The 14,674-nt window shown below is 45.3% G+C and overlaps 1 protein-coding gene across 1 annotated transcript; it reads right to left on the minus strand.

Annotated features, from left to right (window-relative positions):
- Window positions 1-574: 574 nt before the first annotated feature.
- Window positions 575-14,629, minus strand: HMGN1 (high mobility group nucleosome binding domain 1). The gene is made up of 6 exons (XM_075912042.2): window positions 14,358-14,629; window positions 13,948-13,980; window positions 13,835-13,864; window positions 13,691-13,756; window positions 10,361-10,492; window positions 575-1,720 (listed from the first exon to the last, which is right to left on the minus strand). The coding sequence occupies exons 1-6, from the start codon at window positions 14,370-14,372 to the stop codon at window positions 1,673-1,675; spliced, it is 324 nt and encodes a 107-aa protein (XP_075768157.1). The 5' UTR covers window positions 14,373-14,629; the 3' UTR covers window positions 575-1,672.
- Window positions 14,630-14,674: the final 45 nt, after the last annotated feature.

Here is a 14,674-nt window from a genome sequence, read left to right on the forward strand (position 1 = left end):
TTTTCAAATTGCTAAATATTTTAGTATTTTTCATTTGTATAGGTCCAATAATTTTATTTTCCCCTGATATTTACAAGTGTCCTATTCTAAACTAGTTCTCAAGTAATTTGCCAACCCTGCCCATTTGATGCTTTAAAGTTAAGAGAAAAAAAAATACATCAAGGGATTGGCGAGGGGGGGGGGGGATGGGCAGCGGGGCAAATTCCCTTCTAACCCCTGAAGGTGACCAAATGAAGCCATGAAAATGAGATTTTAAGAACACAAAATATTAAGGGATGGGATTCCAAGGGCTTTCCCATGCCTGTGGTGATGAGGCCCTGCAATCTCAAATTTAATTAAGGTATCAGCATTCCAAGTGGTCAACCCAAGTAAAACTACAACTAGACACACAGCAATTAAAAAAAAATCCCTCTCCATCCCAACTTCTGGAGTCACATTAACATTCACTTTGAATATACAATTAAAATATCAATGAGTTTCAATGTTTCTCAAAGAAAAAACAAAATCCTATAAATGGACTTCTATATGAGTTACATGAATCACTTTAGTCAACATGGACGCTACAACAGCCATGTCTTTTTATAACTAAAATTTTATTAGCTCTAGTTTGGTGATCACTACATAGACACATTATGAATAATTTGTACAATTGTTTATTCTTTTAATCTTGTATAAAACTGTCGTTTTAATGGACTTCACCTTAACTTGCATTAACAAAACTATCCTTTAAAATTGGACATGATGTACTAGTACCTTGCATACTGTCATACGAAATTAGGTCTGTTATACAGAGTTTTTACCTCTTCAGGGCTACAGCACTGCAACAAGCCATATGCACATGTAGTTGTGCCATTATAAGGATTAGAAAAAATGCTATCTATGCCTACAGGAGAGTTTCTCCCATGGCAAATGAACTCAGCTTCCCCCAACGGGCAGTAGCTATGCGGATGGCAGAAGCTCTCCCATTGACATAGTTCTGGAAACATGAGTGTAGTTAGTATAACTGTGTTGCTTGGGGAAGAGGCGGTACATTTTCCAAATCCTTGAGCAGCAGAGTTATACTGATATAGGTTTGTAATATAGACCTGGGTTGAGTAACATCCATCTCCCTACACACCCAATAAAGGTTTCCAATCTTTCATAACCCAATTACAAGTTACTGGAAAAAAATAAAACGACTACTAAAAATGACTGTCACAGATAATACACAATTCCGAAAGGGAGAACCAACACCAAGCGACAGTTTCATTTAGAAGTAACTCTATATAGCCGATATAGATAAGTTAAAAATGTATTAACATTTTAACTACTTATGATTACAAAATTTTGTCTGTCTCATGCTTCATCTAATGGGATATAAAAACCTGTTCCTCACAGTCTATGGAATGTTAAGTAATGAGGATTACAAAGCCTTTCCCTAATCCAACATTCCATTATTTTCTGGCTATACAGGAAACAGACAACCAGTAGATTATTTTACCTCTTAAAAAAAAGCATATACACTTATCTAATCTAAAAAAGGGGGACTGTGGCAGCACTTCCTCCTTTTTAAAAGTGTGTTTTCTAAAACTACTAAAAATCTGCATTTACAAAATAGTTGATAAAAATATTCCTCTGAATTGTACAAGGAAAGCAGGTACTCAGACCACTGAGAAAAGACTTGGTAGAGATATTACTGAGACTTGGCTTCTTTCTCTCTTGCTGCATCAGACCCCGGAGCCTGAAAAAGGGGAGGGAGAATAAAGAACATTTAGTATAACAGTTCCCTGAAAATCTCAATGTTTTAGTTCACGCACAAGATTAACAGTTTAAAAAAAAAAAGTATGGTAGCTTCAGAAAAAAATTAACAAATCAGGTATATCTTAGAGCAAAATGATCAAATGTTTAGGATCATTAATTTTTCACACATTTTAATCCAGGGTTGTAACTAGGGATGTCAATGAGTAGTCAACTAGACAATTAACCAATAAGCCTAGAGTTATCGGTTAATCGAGTTAATAACTCATATTCCCCTTCCCCTTGCTGCCTCTGTATCAAAGGCTGCAAGGGAGGAGGGGGAGAAGCAGGAGCTGGAGGATGGGGAGCCAGATTAAAACCCGGTTTCCTCCAGCACTAGCTGCGGTGCCGCATCCCCCACCACTGCCTCTATCAGAGGCAGTCACATGAGGGGAGAAGAGTTCCAGGGGAGGCTGCTGTGAAGCAGCCTATCTGCAGCGAGCCTGGACCTGCTGCAGGCAGAGGCTGCTTCACAGCAGCAGCCCTTGCCCGCGGTGGGCCCAGGCTTGCCACAGAGAGGCTTTTGTCTACAGGGAGCTCAGACCCACCCCCTGCAGACAGGGGCTGCTGCCAGAGCAGCACCTGCCCATAGTGGGCCCAGGCTTAGTTCAGACAGAGGCTGCTCAGTGGGAGATGGAGCAGTCTATCCACAGGGTCGCTCTGTCCACAGCCAGCTGGGGCTGCTGCGGACAGAGGCTGCATCGTGGCAGTCTCCCCACTCCTCAGAAGCCTCTCTTCACAGGGAGTTCAGACACCCCCTCCCCCCCGACCCCAAACAAGGGTTGCTGCCACCCCAGGCTGCTGTAACAGAGGCAGCAGCATGGGGCAGCAGGCAGCCGATCTATGAGGGGTGCTGGATTTTAAACTGGCTCCCCTCATGGACCAGTTTGCACCTGGCACCCTGCGCTGCTGCCTCTGATACAGCAAGGTGCCAGGTGCGATCTGGGGTGACAAGGCTCCCCTTGAGTGGGGGAGAGCGCACTGGCTGCCAGCTCCACCCTTAGGGACTATAGAATAGTTGACTAACCACTAAGAATTCATGTGGTTAGTCAGCTATTCCATTACCTGCTAACATCCCTAATGGTAACCAGTCATTAATTAACCAGTTTCAGTCTCTTATGATAGTGTTCTACAACACAAATCAACTTAAAGGAAAGGACGTCTGCACATCATATGTACTCTAGACTCATGTAATTCCAGTTCAAGACTTAAAAGGTGAAGGGGCCTTAAAAAAAAAAAAGGAGCCAATTTCAGTAATGGCTGCCATAAAAAGGTCAAAATACTTATTCTTAAAGAGTATTCTCTCCCCTCACTAGGAAGCTAAGATCCTGTAGAACAGCAGCTCTTTGGAAAACAGACATTTGCCTATATTATTCTACACTGCAGTATTTCATTTTAAGATTTGTCATGTTTTAAGACAAAGTGATCATGTCATAGAAGATTCAGAGAAGAGCAACAAGAATGATTAAATGTCTAGAGAACATGACCTATAAGGAAGGCTGTTTAGTTTGGAAAAGAGAAGATTAAGAGGGGACATGATAGCCGTTTTCAGGTATCTACAAGGGTGTCACAAGGAGCAGGGAGAAAACTTATTCATCTTGGCCTCTGAGGATAGAACAAGCAGCAATGAGCTTAAACTGCAGCAAGGGAGGTTTAGGTTGGACATTAGGAAAAAGTGCCTAACTGTCAGGGTGGTTAAACACTGGAATAAATTGCCTAGGGATGTTGTGGAATCTCCATCTCTGGAGATATTTAAGAGTAGGTTAGATAAAGGTCTACAAGGGATGGTCTAGACAATACTGGGTCCTGCCATGAGGGCAGGGGACTGGACTCAATGACCTCTCAAGGTCCCTTTCAGTCCTAATATTCTATGATTCTGCGATTCCTAAATTTAGAAGTGTATCTTTGCAGATATTTAATTAGACACCCAGACTAATAGTAGCAGAACTGCACTGTGTCTAGATCAAAGTCAATATTTTGGCCCTTAACTTCAAAAGAATGAATTCATACAAGTTTAAGAAAATAATAGCCATACGGGGTGGCTGTGTCTACACTGGGCCACTTATTCCGGAAAATCAGCTGCTTTTCCGGAATAAGCTGCGAGCTGTCTACACTGGCCCTTGAATTTCCGGAAAAGCAACGACGCTCTACTGTACAAAATCAGCCGCTATTCCGGAAAAACTATTCTGCTCCCGCTCGGGCATAAGTCCTTATTCCAGAACACTGTTCCGGAAAAGGGCCAGTGTAGACAGCCCAGTAGTCTTTTCCGGAAAAAAGCCCCGATCGCGAAAATGGCGATCAGGGCTCTTTTCCGGAAAAGCGCGTCTACATTGGCCACAGACACTTTTCCGGAAAAAGGGCTTTTCCGGAAAAGCAGCCTGCCAATGTAGACGCTCCTTTTCCAGAAAAACTGAAAACGGAATAGTATTCCGTTTTAAGCAGTTCCGGAAATTCATGCCAGTGTAGACACAGCCGGTCAGACTAATGGTTCATTTAACTCAATATCCTGTCTTCCGACAGTGGCTAATACCAGGTACTTCAGAGGAACTAAATAGGTCATCATCAAGTGATCCATCCCCTGATGCCCATTCCTAGCTTTTGGCAAACAAAGGCTAGGGACCCTTCAGAGCATGATTTTATATCACTGTCTACCATGGCTAACAACCATTGATGCGTCTATCTTCCATGAATGTATCCAGCTCTTTTTTTGAAAAATTAAAATCTACACCATGTAAATAGGCAATTAACTGTATTTTTTCAAGAAGATTACTACATACATGTGACCTTTAAAAATAAATATAGCATATTAACTGAATTTATTTAGTGCCAATGAAAGGTTTTAGAACAGCAGAGTGTAACAGCCTATTCATCCACAATACCAGCAGATGACCAGGAGACACACATTACAAGTTTCTTTAACGTTGTTGATGTGCCTCACCCTGATCTGGAGAAAGTTTTTCTGTGCCAATTTAACCTTCTCGTCTTCTTCAAGTGATGTCCCTATGGGTGCTGCACTGTAGGTGACTAGAAAGCAGTGCTCTAGTGGGAAGATTGGGGATTCAGAGCAGTATTTATTTCAGATAAGACAGTGTGTTCTAAGAGAGCATCTGTGGTGGAGTTGGAATGGCGTAGCGAGTGTCTGTTGACAGCAATCTGGCTGCTTTTAAAATGTCAGTAATGGGGATATTAATGAGAAAGGCAATGGAAGTGGAAACTGAACAGGTAGAATGTGCTCTAACTACAGTAGGAAGTTGATTGTGTAATTGGTGGGCTAGATGTATACACTGCAAAATCCACTTGGAAAAACATTGCTTAGAAAGATGGCTGCACCCTCAGTCACTGAAAAGAATAAATAGGGTGATTTTTTGAACGATTTGGTGCTGTCCAGGTAAAAAGCTAACGCTCGCCTAACATCTAGGGTGTGCAGTGCTACCTCCTGTTGGTTGCTAGAAGGCTTTGAGAAGAAGCAAGAAAAATGAATAGGTTGAAATGGGAAGATGATGGAGCGCTGGGGAAAAATCTTGGATGTTGGCTAACTTTGCCTTTATGAAAAAGTATGTATGGGGGAATGTGTCATAAGGGCCAAAATTTTGCTGACCTATTGGGTGATGACGACAAGAAAAGCAGTTTTCACTGATAAGTACATGCGAGGGCACATGCCCTTAGTGCAAAGACGTCTAATAAGAGAAAATAGGATGAGGCTCAGGTCACATCTCACATGAAGAGTCTTCAAAATCTTTATCCTTCCATGAGGGATGTGGAGAGGGAATGGCCATTTATGTAGCAGTGAAAAGTGGTTAATGCTGCCAAATACATCTGATGGAACTGGTAGATAATCCCAATAGTTTAAAATGGAATATTAATCCAGGATAAATGGTAGTGGAGTACTTATTGCATCAAGGGATGTACACTAGCCTTGAAATCTTGTCAATTTATTAAGGTAAATGCTTCTAGTCATGTTGCACTTGCTGTTCAAAAGTCCCTGTGTAACAGTGTCAAACAGGTTATTTCCAAATCCTGAAATCATAAAGATCAATGTTTTGAGATGGAGCAAACCCACTATGCATTGGGATGCAATCCGCATCCTGTGAAAGGAACCATGGAGTTGGATGGAGAGATCAGTTGGCATACTATCATGCACAGGAAGGAAGTATACCAAATCTGTTGTGGCCAAATGGGAGTTTTAAGGATGACAGGGGCTTGTTTCCCCCTGTACCTTGTGGAGCACTTTGATGCATCCCATGTGACAATAAATACAGCTCACAGAGAGGCCCATCCCAGTACCGCTCTCCAGCAGAATTGAGGGCAGCAGGCATTTTGTGACATATTTATTTAAAAAAAAAAAAAAAAAGAAGAACAAAGACACACCCACACACACCAAACAACCCACACCCATTCTCTGGTGGGTAATCCCCAGCAGCTGAAAGTGAGTTGAAGGATTCGTGTATCCAATTCCCAGGGCTCGACAAACAATGCAATCTACTCACCTGTGGCAAGTAGACTGCAACCCGGAAGAGTGCAGTTGAGCCCTGCCAATTCCCATATGTGAGAGCAGGAGATTCTTCCTTAATGAATTTGCAGCGGTGTACTGTTCTCAAGGGAGGTATGCAGCTGAAATGGTAATGTACTAAATGCACCAGCTCCATAATTTCACTGCCTTCGAGCATAAAGAGTGGAAACTTGCTACATCTTTCTTGTAGATGTAAAACATGCAGATACTATAGTCCATCATGACACTGATGTTGGGCTATACAAGCAGTGGGAGGAAGTGCACTGTGGACCATTCGTAGGTTTAGGATATTGATTTGTAGGATTCGGTTAAGGATCATCTGCCCTGCATGCTATGATCGTGAAGGTACACCTCCCAACTGATTAGAGAGGTGTTGAGTGTTGGAATTATGGTTGGCACTAGGGATGTTAGATATTGTTTATTTTAATAATCGTGTAGCCATAATTTTTAGTGATTATACAATTACTAATCAGGGGTAGGGCCAGCAGCCAGTGCGCTCTTGGCCCTACTCCTGGGCAGCCCTCTGCCACCTTGTGCTGCTGCCTCTTCCTCTGAGGCAGCAGCAGCCCCTGTCCACAGGCGGGGCCAAGCTCCCCACGGATAGAGGCTGCTCTGGCTCCCGCCTCCCCCCCCACCTTGTTGCCTCTGATAGAAGCTGCAAAGGGGGGGGTGGGGCTGCGCGTGCATGTTGTTAGGATTAAGCGATAAATCCTATTTTATGGGTTAATCCACTATATGCTAACATCCCTAGTTGGCACTGGTTAGAGGAAAGGAACCCCAACACAGAAACACTTGGGTTGTGTCCAACAGAATTCTAAGTCCTTGACTCTCATCAGCACAAATAAGAGCTTGTTGTGGTTGTTTGTGAAGGATATATACTGTATGGACCTGTGCCTAAAAACACTGCATGTATAACCATTAGAGCTTTACCAGAAAACTGGCCTCTGCTATGTGGTTGAATAGTTGGAGGTATATCCAGGGCAGAAATCTGAGAGCAAGCTTGTGCCTTGGATACAATATCCCTAAGGATAAAATCTGTGAGGCTCTGGCTTTTATAGTATCTATCTGGTACCAGTGGACTCCAGATGTTGTACTGCCATTAGACTTCTCTAGGTTCACAAGGCCTAGATTCATAAAAAGGTCAATTGTCACCTGGAGGGCACAGAGCATTGGTGTCGGATGTGGCCTTGAGAAGACTAAGTTGTGGGGTCATCTAAGTATGCCTTGTTTCCTTAGGTAGGCAACAACTACTTCAAGAACTCTGAAGAATACCTGAGGGGCCACTGATAGTCCAAAAGACAGTATCTTGCACTGATGAATTGGTCAGTGCCCATGATCAATCAGATGAACTGTCTATTGGCAATGCATCCTGTGATATGGAAATATGCCTCTGGGAGATCAATGGCCAGACCCTGTATTTTAGTACTGGGCTAATGGTGGAGAGGGTAACCTAAACTGCAGTGCTTCAAGATGGTTTTCAAGGTTCAGGATCTCGATTTCTTCTGGATCTGAAAATAATGGGCATAAAAACACTGTCCTCTATGTCGGGAAGGAACTGCTTCTGATTCCCAGCACAGCAGAGATTTATTTCTTCTTATACAATGGATTAATGAGAAGGATCCCTGAAGAGGGATTGAGGAGAGAGGATGGCAGGAAAGGATAGAAAAGAAAGAGATGGAATATCTTTCCCTGACAATCTTTAGAACCCACTTGTCCAAGGTGATTAAGCTCCATGATGGAAACAACAGTTGCCATTCTGATAGTATGTCAAAAATAGGTAGTATAACTAACAAGGGAAGGCTTTTTTGGGCCTCGACATCATCTTCAAAATTGTTGCGTGTCTGGAGTAGCCCCTTGAGGACTGGTCTGTCTGAATTTGGTAGGGGACTTCCACTGTTGGCGCTGAATATTATAGTGTCCCTGGAAGTGTACAGCAGTGGTCACGACTGCAGGGGAACATGATACTTTCTCAGGCATCTCTCCTTCTCTGGTGTGTAAATGCTGAGAGATCAGAGAGCAACTCGGGAGTAGGGATGTTAAAGGCTAATCGACTATCCGATAAGCATTTGCTTATCAGATAGTCTGCTGATTAGTCATTTCCTCACCCCCCTTGTTGCCTCTATGAGATAAAAGCAGAAGGGGGGGCGGTACTTTAAAGCAGCAGCACCGCACAGCTGAGCCAGGGATCAGCTGTGAGGCACTGCCATTTTGAAACCCCAAGGTAGCATTTCAAAGGGGCCGCCGCTGCATAGCTGATCTGCCGCTCAACTGTGCAGCAGCGCTGCCCCTTTAAAATGCCAAAGGGCCATGGACCCAGGGTCAGCTGGGGATTCCCCAGCTTATCCTTGGTTCTGGGGAAATGCCGCGCCAAGTGCTTGGAGTTTCAAAGAGGCAGCGCCGCACAGCTGAACCAGGGATCAGCTCTGCTGCAGCTGCCCCTTCCTCTGTGCACTTCAAAGGGGCAACCGTGGAGCCCAAGGACAGCTGGGGACTCCCCAGCTGATCCCAGGCTCTGCACAGCATTTCCCCAGCTGACCCTGGATTATGGGCATTGCCCCACTGACCCTGGGCTCCATGGCTTTGAAATGCACAAGAGCCCCTGCTGGGGACTCTTGTACATTCCAAAGGAGGAATGCAAAACTCCGCGTGCAGCCCGGAGTCAATAGGACTTTCCAAGGGCCTTTGGCTGTACACGGCGTTCCGAATTCCTCCTTTGGAATGTACAAGAGCCTCCGTTGGGGCTCTTGTACATTTCAAAGGAGGAATGCAGAAGTGCCTATTGACTAGTTGATGGAAATTTCACCGACTACTCGACTAGTCAATTAACCGCATTTTAACATCTCTACTCGGGAGTATAGGCAGTTATCGATACCCTTTGTGAATATTTTGGGTCCCTCAAAGAGCAAGTCTGCTGTGGTTTGTACTAGGAATGTGAAAAGGTAAACCTGTAGACCATTAACTGATGAGACTGGGCCCCATCTGTTAACCTTCATGGTTACATGCACCCCCCTGCACTGCTGCCGCTGATACAGAGGCAGCAGCTGCCAGGGGTCAGGCAGGAGCCAGCCTGCTCTTCTCCGAATGTAAACGTGTCACTGCTGAATTTTTCAGCAGTGACACGTTTACCTAGGGAAGATCATTTCTGGCCCCCCTGGTACCTGTCCTCCCCAGTTGATGCTGCAGACAGTCTGAAAACAACTTTAAAAAGTCTACTGAATTTGCATCAATTATCTTTCTAGAACAGAGATGAAGAATCTTTTTCATGGGAGGCGGGGGGCACACACACCAGTGAGAAAAAGCTCCCAACAAGGGGGGAGAGGGGAAAAGAAGTATAATAGCTCTCACTCCAGCCCCTGAGTGAGTGGGGCTGCCCCCAAGGTTCGGGACTGCCAGTGCTCTACTCCTCTCCTCTCAGAAGGGGAAGGGCACTGAAACTTGAAGAGGCCCAGATTGCAGGTCATAGGTTCTAGAGTATTTCTTTGCAACCACGAAAGCCAGAAACCATCTAAGCTTTTCAGAATAGTCTGGAATAAAGCCACTGAGATAGAAAATTTTCTATCAACTATTTAAAAAAAAATTAGTTTTAACATGATGGAATTGAGATATTTCTTGCTTTCTGCAGAAAACAGTTTTTTGCTCAAAGGTTTTGGTCTAAAACCAGTTATAGCGCTTCACGAGAGCTGTAGCAAACTGCAACTTCTATTGAGGCTCTATTGCCTCATTTGGCTGCAATCTTATGAGTTTTTACTGAAAGCAGTTTCACAGAAAATAGAGTGATAAAAATGAAAATCTTACGTTTTCAGATTAAAAAATTCCAATTAATTTTCACAGCTGTTCTGATGCCTACATATCTTCCAGTAAAGTTAATAGAAGATGTATGGCTAAATCTCCTAGGTTGCGATACGCATTTACACCTGACATTTTGCAGAAACTCAATCTGATGTAAGGTTTTTGAGCTGTAATCAAATTGGATGGCGACAGATGTGTAGATTAACTAGTGTATTACATTATACGAACTCTTCATATTCAAGAGACAATCTTTTGTCTAGGTTAAGACTAAAGCTACCACTTTACCTCCACACTATTTGTTTCTCCATTTTCTGCAGGCAAATTGTCCTTTGTTTCTTCTTGGTTAATCTCCTCAATCTGTTTTCCTTTTGGTCCCTTTTTCCCCTTTGATTGAGTTTTCCTGTCTTGAGATTTATCCTACAATAAAGTAAATGTAGGAATTCAGATAACCTTTTAAAACAAGATGGTTCTTAATTTTCAATATTAAAAAAAGACCTAAAAAAACGATGTGCTCCATAGCCAATGAAAATTTGTTTTACAATATATAGAAACCATCTCCCTTCCAGAAGTAAGAGAACTTGGTTTTTGATTTCAGTCTGACCTATTTATAAGAAAGTCAATAGCAATTTCTCAGACGCCACAACCACCACATGTTTTTCTATGAGTGGCAAACTGTTTGAGAGTCCTAACACTGAGGAAAATACATGTTGGAAAAGAGAAACTTAAGGATGTTGGTAGAGTTGCACTAACCAACTTACTAAGTCTATGACTTGATCATGCTAATATTTTAACAAAAAATAATGCAAGCCCTTCTACGTCAGAAGCACCAAAACACATCAAGCTTTTGTCCTCCCCCCCTCCCCCTATATATATATATAAAAATAAATTTATTTTGGGACAACATAGTGATGCCATCACATCACAGCATCCACAGCCTGGGGGGAGGGGAAAAGGCATGGGCAGGTAATGCCTAGCTCCCAGCCCTGCCCCTTCTGCCCAAGACCCCACCACACACTGCCAGCCCAGCCACCAGGGGATGGGATGGGATGGGACGACAGAGCTGGGCATGGTGTGGCCGCTGTGGCACACACAGCTGGGGCTAGCTGCAGCCAGGGCGGATAAGGGGAGAGCTAGGGCTGGTGCGGCTGTGGCTGAGGGAGAGCTGGAGCAGTAATGGCTAGAGCCAGGATTGCTGTGGTCGTGGCCAGGGCGAGAAAGAGTCAGGGCTGGTGCAGCTGTGGCCCGGCCCTCACCAGTAGCCAGAGAGAGGGGGGTTGATGACCATAGTGAGCAGGGGGCGCAGCCTCCTAGTTGTAATTTAATAGCACAGTAAAATGTTTTCAAGAACACATTCCACAATCAGTGGAAGGAGGTTGTATATTTTTGCCCAAACTCGTATGATTAAGCCAGAGATTCTCTCTGACCAGATGGATTCTTTTATGTAAAAGTCAGTATAAGTTTCCCAACAAACTTTATCATTTAGTTGCAGTCTAAAGAATGCCTCAGCTGAGTTTCATAAAAGTAAAAATTTAATACTTTTGTCTAATATTAATTGTATTAATACCAATAACTATAAATGAACAACGGATTAAGACTTACTAGTGTTTTAGACGAGAGCAATAAGAAACCAATTAACAATACTGTATTAGTAAGAAAATAGGCTAAGGGGAATGCGCTACCTTCACTTAGCTAAAAATTCTATCTTTTAGATATGACACTGCTATACAGGCAGTCCCCCGGTTACGTACAAGATAGGGACTGTAGGTTTGTTCTTAAGTTGAATCTGTATGTAAGTCGGAACTGGCGTCCAGATTCAGCCGCTGCTGAAACTGACCGCCAGTTCTGACTTACATACAGATTCAACTTAAGAACCCCAGGCATCCCCAAGTCAGCTGCTGCTGAAACTGATCAGCGGCTGATTCCAGGAAGCCCAGGGCAGGGGCTTCCTGTAGTCAGCCACTGGTCAGTTTCAGCAGTGGCTGACTTGGGGACGCCTGGGGCAGAGCAGCTGGGGTGCTGCCGGGTTGGTCCAGTAGCACCCAGAGCGGCGCTACGGGACCAACCGGCAGCACCCCAGCTGCTGTACCACAGGCGTCCGGAGCAAAGCCGCGGAGCACGGGGGCAGCGGGACAGCCCAGACGCGCCGTGGCTGTCCTGCTGCCTTCGGGCTCCGTGGCTTTGCTCTGCTTTGCTCCCCGTCCCCCTGGTCTGCAGACCAGGGGGACGGGGAGCAAAGCAGAGCAAAGCTGCGGAGCACGCGGGCAGCGGACAGCCCAGACGCGTGTGCACTGCCCGCATGTTCCGCCGCTTTGTTTCCTCTCCCTGGTCTGCTGGAGACCAGGGAGAGGGAGGGCCCCGTTTGTAACTGTGGATCCGATGTAAGTCGGATCCGCGTAACTCGGGGACTGCCTGTACTTCAAAATTTCACACCCATTTTCTTGTATAAACAGCATTATGCAATAAGAACAGAACTTATCCAATACAACTCCAGGGGCATGTCTAGACTGCCCACGGCTTTCAAAAAGATATGCAAATTTTGAGTGAATTTGCATATCTTCTTCCAATCCCATTTTCGGAAGAGTTTTTTCAAGGGAGGGTGGGGGGAGGCAGTTTAGACACAGTTCTTTCGAAAGAACCCTGTATACCTCATTTTTTAAGGAAGAAGGGCTCTTTCGAAAAAAGGGATTTTTTGAAAGGACCACGTCTAGACCGGTTTTTTTTCTTTCAAAAAACACCCACCTTTTCCAAAAACGGGATTGGAAGAAAATATGCAAATTTGCACCAAATTTGCATATCTTCTTTTGAAAGCCGTGGGCAGTCTAAATGTGCCCTTGGTATTAACACACAAATACTATAAGTGAACAACAGCAGATCGATTTCTGGATGGAATAGCCATCGGAATCAACACATTTTTTGAGAATATTAGCAGAATTCAAGATGCACACATTTAGTTATTCACAGCTTTCCTACTTTTTCCATTTAAAGCATTCAGTATTATATAAAAATGTAAGAGACTTCTAATTCACCAAATCTTCATGTGTCTATTTCTAAAATCGAGGTCAAGAAATTAGAAAAAAAAATTAATTTGAAGATTTAAGGCAGATAACCCAAGTAAAACTGTCTGAATTCATTTGTATACTACAAGTCTACTGATTAGGTTTGTTATATACTATTATGTACTTGCATCACAAGTACATTTATAGAAAATAGTGTCAGAACAACACTTGTTTCACAACTGTAACAGCATTGCTATAACGTAAAATCTTTATTTTACATAGTCAAACTCAATTCAGCCAAGACTTGGTTCACTAGGAAAGTAGATATTTTCCCTAATTCACAATATGTCTGTGTACCAAAGTGTCTTCACAAACTTCATCAGTACAGCTGCAACAATATATATGTAGACATGCCCTGAATTAAGGCTGAATACAAGTTCAAAAATATTTTGTTAAGTCAAACCATACACTTCTATGAAGTCTTTTAAAATGCAAGTACATAGGCACTTTTCCCTTCAGTTAACATTAAATATTGCGGCATCCAAATGAAATCTGTCCTAGAGCCAGCCCTGTCACCCAAACGGTAGATCTGTGCCATTCACAGGTGTCTCTCACTCACCTTCGCTGCTGCTGCTGCCGCCGCCGTCTTTTTTGGCTTGGGTTCGGCTTTGGCGGGGGCAGGTTTCTGCAGAGAGAGGCAGGTTTAGTGCTCGCCCCTCACACCGCGCCTAGGAAGGGGGCAGCCGGGGGCGTCTATACTTACAGCAGACAAGCGCGCAGACCGCCTCTTGGGCTAGAGGGAGAGACAGAGACAGCGTGAGAGTGGGGCGTCGGGATCCAATCCCGGCCCATCCCCCCCGCGGAGCCGGCACTTACCTCCTCCCGCGCCTCCCCTTCGGCCGCGTTCACCTGCGAAGAAGCGAGCACAGAAGTGAAGGTTCACGCGTGCGCAAAGCCCCAGTCCCTCAGCAACACCGCACCCACCCTCTCTTTCTCCAGGGGCGGTCTCGGCTCTGTGACGTCAGGACGCACACGCCCCTTCCCGCCGCCGCGTTCGGATTTCGAACCCCCCGAGTGCTCTCGCGTTTAGGGGCCACAGAAAATTCGAACGGCGCAGCGGCCTCGAGCCCGGGAAACGCCCCGCGCTAGGCTGCCGGGCCCGCCCATGGCCGCCGATGCCCCAGGCCGCCATTAGACCCAAGCTCCCCCAGGCCCGCGCGTCCATCTGCCGAGTCTGCGGGGCCAGGAGCCCCAGGGCGCGCGCAGCCTGCGGCTCCTTCCCTCACCTTTCTCTTGGGCATGGCGAGGCGAGCGGTGGCCTCCGACCAACAACCGGCTGCTGCTAACGCCTGAGGTCTGCGCTACTGCCCGCGCTCGGCCTGCCCGCCAAGCTGAGTCTCCTCGCTGCAGTGCTCGGAGCCCGCCCATCCCCCCATCCCATCAGCGCCAGCGGCTCCGCAACAGGATCCAGCCGGATTGGGGGGGGGGCGGGGGAAGGGGGCGCGCCCATTGGGCCGAGCCTCCCGCGGGGCTGTTTTCGAATCACAACAAGCCCCTAGGGCGGGCCCTGTCACTTGTTCCAGGGCACGGGGCGGGGCCCATC

Source organism: Pelodiscus sinensis, chromosome 1, assembly GCF_052426305.1.
Source record: "Pelodiscus sinensis isolate ZL-2025 chromosome 1, ASM5242630v1, whole genome shotgun sequence".
Taxonomy (NCBI): domain Eukaryota; kingdom Metazoa; phylum Chordata; order Testudines; family Trionychidae; genus Pelodiscus; species Pelodiscus sinensis.